At 40.1% G+C, this 6,280-nt stretch overlaps 1 protein-coding gene across 1 annotated transcript; it reads right to left on the minus strand.

The window, feature by feature from the left end:
* Positions 1-207: 207 nt before the first annotated feature.
* On the minus strand, positions 208-2,449 carry LOC111388312 (uncharacterized protein K02A2.6-like). Its single transcript, XM_023012990.1, has 7 exons — positions 1,820-2,449; positions 1,564-1,697; positions 1,475-1,478; positions 1,099-1,421; positions 870-1,030; positions 694-767; positions 208-633 (listed from the first exon to the last, which is right to left on the minus strand). Exons 1-7 carry the CDS (start codon positions 2,447-2,449, stop codon positions 208-210), a joined length of 1,752 nt encoding a protein of 583 aa, XP_022868758.1.
* Between the last annotated feature and the right edge of the window lie 3,831 nt (positions 2,450-6,280).

Genomic DNA, 6,280 nt, shown 5'->3' on the forward strand with positions numbered 1-6,280 from the left:
AAATCCGAATTTCATGGAAAGAGATATTGCAAAAATGAAAATTACCATAAATAGCAAAAATGATTAACGAGGGCCTAAACGATAGATTTTGCCCGAAATTGGCCTTGCATCAGGGCCAAAGGCCCTGTGTTTTATTCCTTGGCTCGACTCCAATCAAATTAGACTAGCGATTTGCCAAAAACGAGCAAACCCAAAGTCATCCTGAAATCATTTGCCCTTTTTGCCAACTTTTGCCTTGTGATGGTCCCATTTTGCCATGAACTCTAATCCCTTATGCACTTCATCATTCTCCTCAGGGTGGGAAAAATTCGCCCTCGAATTTGACGGGAAATGAGCATCATCATCATCATCAGAATTATCACCATGAAATGACACCAAATGCTTGATATTGAACACGTCGGAGGTACGAATATGGCTAGGTAGCTTTAAACGGTAAGCATTCGGATTGATCTTCTCAATGACCTCCAATGGACCAATCTTCTTCGCAGTAAGCTTGTTGTATTCATGAGCAGGAACATGATCCTTTGTTAACACCACCCAAACAAAGTCACCTACCTCAAACTCAACATGTCGACATTTGATATCCGCAGCACACTTATACTCAACGACAGCAGCCTGCAGCTGATCATGAGCCTATGAGTGAACCTGCTGCAGCAGTTGAATAAAGTCTTTGGCCTTACCATGCATTTTAACAGAAGTAGAAACTGTAACCAAATCAAAAGGACCACGAGGAATAAGGCCATACACCACCTGGAACGGACTAAAACCTGTACTTCGGTTAACAGCATGATTGTGAGCGAATTCTGCTTAACACAACTTGTGATCCCAAGACTTGATGTGATCACCAACCAAACAACATAGTAAGTCACCTAAGGAACGGTTAACAACCTCTGTTTGACCATCTGTTTGAGGGTGATATGCACTGCTGAAGTCCAGCCGTGTATTTACAGAGCACCATAGGCTGCGCCAGAAGTGGCTGAGGAAACGAGTATCCCGATCGGACACAATAGATGTAGGTAGTCCATGAAGGCTATAAACTTCACGAAAATATAATAAGGCTACAGCATCTATAGTCTTCTTGCAGGGGATGAAATGTACCATTTTTGAAAATCGATCACCACTACGAAGATTGAATCAAAACCACGCTCGGTCCTGGGAAGTCCCACAACGAAATCCATGCTCACATCTGTCCAAGGCTGGGTTGGGATAGGTAGGGGCATATACAAGCCCGCATTGGTCGCCTTGCCCTTGGCCAAGTGACAAACTCGACAACGCTCCACAAACTTGCTGACATCTTTGCGCAATGATGGCCAAAAGTAAGAAGCAGCAACAAACTGCAATGTTCGGTCACAACCCACATGGCCCTCATTATGCAACTCTTGAATGATCTTCAACCTCAAACTGCCCTCTGGAAGATACAACTGATTGCCATGAAAAAGAAAACCATCAACCCATGTAAACTTCGACTGCACACCCTCCTGCAACTTTTAGACAACATGGGAAAAGTATGGGTCAGTAGCATATAAGTCACACAACCTGTCAAAACCTGGAACCTCCACTCACATTTCTGTAAGGAGCGTTTGGCACCTACTCAACGCATCCGCAATTTTGTTAAGGGCACCTGCCTTGTGCTTGATCACAAAAGTAAACTGCTGTAGATAAGCAATCCAAGAGGCATGTCGAGCAGAAACCTTATCCTGAGTACCAAGGTGTTTAAGGGCATCATGATCCCTATACAAAATGAACTCCTTATGGAACAAATAGTGACGCCAATGTCAAACGGCCTGAACTATTGCATAGAACTCGACATCATAAGTACTATACCGAGACTTCGGCCAGAAAGCTTCTCACTGAAATATGCAACAGGGCAGTTGTTCTGACTCAGCACACCACCAATACCCACTTTCAAAGCATCAAAATGAAGCTCAAATGGTTGGGTAAAGTCAGGCAACACCAAAACTGGAGCAGTAGTCAACTTCTGCTTAATCAATTGGAAAGACGACTCTGCCTCATGATTCCACTGAAACCTACCATCCTTCATGCAATCTATAATTGGTGCCATGATGCTACTGAAATGCGGTATGAACCTGCGATAGAAGGAAGCAAGGCCATGAAAACTCCGCACCTCAGTGACAGTCTTAGGCTGTGGCCACTGACTTATCGCCTCTACTTTAGATGTATCAACTGCTAACCCCACCTTTGACACCACATAACCTAGGAACACCACACTATCAGTGAGAAAGGAACACTTCTTCACTGCAGCATAGAATTTATCCCTGCGAAGAACTGAAAGAACTTCCCGAAGGTGCCGAACATGTTCATCATCGTTAGCACTATAAATTAAAATATCATCAAAGTAGACCACAACAAATTTACCGATGAATGGGCTAAGAGCCTGATTCATAACCCGCATAAATATACTGGGTGCATTTGAAAGGCCGAAGGGCATGACTAACCACTCTTACAATCCTTCCCTCGTCTTAATGCGGTCTTCCACTCATCCCTACGTTTGATCCAAATCTGATGATACCCACTCTTCAAATCAAGCTTGCTAACATACAAGGACCGGTAAGCTGATCCAACAAATCATCTAGGTGGGGAATAGGAAAGCGGTAACGCACCGTAATCTTATTGATTGCCCTACTATCCACGCACATGTGCCACGTGTTATCCTTCTTCTGTGTGAGAAGAGCAGGAACAACACAAGGACTAAGACTCTCCCTGATGTGTCCTTTTGCCAGAAGCTCCTCAACTTACCTGCGCAACTCTTCATGCTCAGTGGGGCTCATTCTGTAATGCGCTCGGTTAGGTAGGGTAGCTGCAGGCACCAAGTCAATCTGATGCTAAATATCCCGCAGTGGTGGTACTCCATCAGGAAGCTCTTCTAGGAAGACTTCATGAAACTCCTTTAACAATGGCTGAACTGCGAGAGGGACTTCATGCTCACTGTCAAACGACTTTCCAATCAGCACATACACTACCCCAGACTCCTCCATCTCTGTCTCGAACTTCTTTCTGGTCAGTAAATTGGCATTGTTCCCAACTGTCTGTACTAAACCCTTATCTGGTAGTAACACAATTTTCTTTTCCCCAAACAGAAAGCTATACGTGTTAGTATATCCATCATGCAGTGAGTGCCTGTCAAATTTCCACGGCCTCCCTAATAGTAAATGACATGCATCCATCTCTACTACATCACATAAGACCTGATCTTTGTAGGTAGGTCCGATGGAGAAGCTGATTCTAGCACGTTGAGACACTTCTACATCATTGCCTCTTTTCAGCCAGGCTAATTTATAAGGTTTGGGATGTTTCTCAGTCTGTAAACCCAGCTTCTTAACAACCTCCTTAGCCACCACATTCTCGCAACTACCAGAATCAATAACAAATTTGCACACCTTCCCTCCAACAGTACATGTTGATTGAAAGATATTATTACGCAACCAATCAGTGTTATTCTTCAAAGGAGTCAGGAAACTCCTCCTCAACACCAGTGCCTAACCCACATCACCAACCACAAACTCTTCCTCTTCTGTTGCTTCTTCTCCGTCCTCACCGTCAAATATAGGCGGACCTTCATAATCGCCATTTCCCTCATCAACAAAGAGTCCCCTGCACGGATTCTTTGGGCACTCAGACTGCTTGTGGCCTTTAACTCCGCATCCAAAACAATGAATACCAACCCCAGGATGTGTTGGTTGTTGGGCAAGATTTGTTCTAGGAGGACCAGATTGAGCAGGATTACTAACACGTGCCACCTGCTATTGTGGGTTACTAGAAGAAGTCCCTGCAATGGAAGGACTAGTAGTTTTCTTGGACTGTTGCTTCTCTATCTGTATTGCCCTTTGATGTGCTTCAGAAACTGTCATAGGATTAAACATATTGAGAGTATCCTGTCTTTGGGGACGAAGACCACCCACGTACCATGACACCAACTGCTCCTCCATCTCTATCATCTCATTTCTTGTAATCAATATATAAAAATCCGTGGTATAGTCACTAACCGTGGTATAATTACTAAGATAAAAAATACTTATCTTCAAGATCATCCTCCAACAAACGGAATCTAAATCCGAATTTCATGGAAAGAGATATTGCAAAAATGAAAACTACCATAAATAACAAAAACGATTAAACAAGGGCCTAAACGATGGATTTTGCCCGAAATTAGACTAGCAACTCCAATCAAATTAGACTAGCCATTTGCCAAAAACGAGCAAACCCAAAGTCATCATGAAATCATTTGCCCTTTTTGCCAACTTTTGCCTTGTGACTAGTCTAGAATTTGTGCCTATCGGGATGTCCCTTCGCCTTTGATTGTCTCTAGCCTTTTTATTGCTCATGTCATTGTAAGAGATGACTTCCTTCTTGTAGGGCCTCACTTCTTCTCTTCTAGGCTATTGACCTAACCTAGGTGGGATATATTCCTTTGTATACAGTGGTCATCTATTTGATTTATCCTGGGATTGTTAAATTGAAGAGGCCAAGTCCTTTCTCTACAATGGACCCATCCTATCAAACACACTCATTCTCCTTTGGAGCTGTCGTTCAGGCTCATAATCAGGAGAAAAGTTGAACGACGCCTCAAAAGGTAGGCTAAAAGCATAATTGGCAGAGGTTTCAAATTTAACTTTCCTCTCTTGAAGCTTCTCTCTCGGGACATAGGTGAAAATGAGCAATTCAGCTTTGAACTTCATTTTCTCCTTGAGGAAGTGGCTTTTTTCTAGAAGTGTAAAGTAAGGCATTTGCTGTCTTGGAATTTGCATGAAGAGCTGTCGCATGGCGATTTTCTATCTTGTTATATTCCTCATGTTTGAAACCATGGAGGCACTTTTTTCTTAAGTAGATGACAAGTCTTCTTCCTCCTCGCCTATGCTATTGATGGAAATGTTGCTGGCCCAAGGTGGGAGGGTCGTGGGTAGGCCCTTATACCAGGATTGCCTTAGCTTTCCTATGAGCGGTTTCTTCTTCACTACTAGAACTTATGTCCTCAATTCTTTTCTTCAAGAAGGGAAAAGCAAAGTAAATATTTCAAAGATTATTTTCTATGCTCTGGAACCAGAAACATTTCAAGAGCTTTGTTTTAGCTTGAACTTCACTCTTTCTTTCTTCGAGAACAATGTCTTTTTCAAGGGAAAAGTTTTTGGTGATTTTTTCGGTAAGCCTTTTTTCACAAGGATATTTGTGATTGTTGTAGAAGCCCAAGAAATAAAATGAAATTATGCTATTATTTTGTGATGTTATAGCACCATGAGCCTAGCTCATTTAATAAACGATCTATGGAAGCTCAACCCATTTAAGATTATGAAAGCCTAAGACATAAATTAATTACAAGCCCAACAATTTAAGAGATTAAAGTCAAGTGAATTTGATTACAAAGATTTAATAAATAACTATGCTGCCTCAATAGTCATCTACATAATATTTCATATAGGCAATCCAAGTTCAAATCACCATGTAGATATTTTTACAAAAAAAAAATTTATATGAATTATCTTTTTATGACTTAAAAACTCTTCAAATTCTTAGTTAAAGACCAAATTTAACAAATTGAATAATAATACAACTTCCCCATTTAATTTTTCATTAAAAATGAAGGTTGTAAGAACAGGAATGTCACTTTTTCACTACACCCCTCCTCAAATCCGAATTTACTCTTATTTTCTCTCAAAAAAATATATTTCATCTCAAGTTAACCTTAAGCGAATAACAAGGGTGAGATGAAGAAAGACTTTCTACACATTTTGTTCTTTTATATCCAAGAAAATTCAAGGAATATAGAGGTGAAATGTTTATTTCATTTTTAAATTATGATTTTTACGAACTGAACGCGTAACTTCACTCAAAAAATAAAACTCTTTTTGAAATTTTATTTGTGAATAAATTTTTTCTGGAATACAATTCAAAAATTATTTTGTTTTAATCATTTCTTCGATTTTTGAATTGTATCGAATTCATTTTCTATTTTAGAGTGAACAGTGACCTTTTAAAACTTTTTTTTTACCTTAATTAAGTTTAATTCATTAAATTCAGTAATAGGTTCATTCCGATAAGTTTGAATGAAATGGTATGTCTGGGTACGATGTTTTGGCACTATAACAGTTTGAATAATTATTCTCCGGCTCTACATGTTATGATAATGCTATAATAATTGGATTTTGTCGAAAATCCATCTACGTGCAACGGTATAAATCTAGAGTCCGAAATTTCTAATTTGATAACGAAATGCACTGATGATATTTATTGAGTTTCAAACCCATAGGTTAATTTCATTCCTACA

This window comes from Olea europaea, unplaced genomic scaffold, assembly GCF_002742605.1.
Source record: "Olea europaea var. sylvestris unplaced genomic scaffold, O_europaea_v1 scaffold4843, whole genome shotgun sequence".
NCBI lineage: Eukaryota > Viridiplantae > Streptophyta > Magnoliopsida > Lamiales > Oleaceae > Olea > Olea europaea.

Excerpts from the sequence above, each read along its gene's own strand:
- LOC111388312 (XM_023012990.1), bottom strand. The coding sequence starts at position 2,449 with ATGCCCTTCGGCCTTTCAAATGCACCCAGTATATTTATGCGGGTTATG. Across the intron at positions 1,698-1,819 it reads CTGGCCGAAGTCTCGGTATA|GATAAGGTTTCTGCTCGACA; the intron begins GTACTTATGATG and ends CTTGGTACTCAG. Across the intron at positions 768-869 it reads GGTTGTTAACCGTTCCTTAG|GTTTTAGTCCGTTCCAGGTG; the intron begins GTGACTTACTAT and ends ACCGAAGTACAG.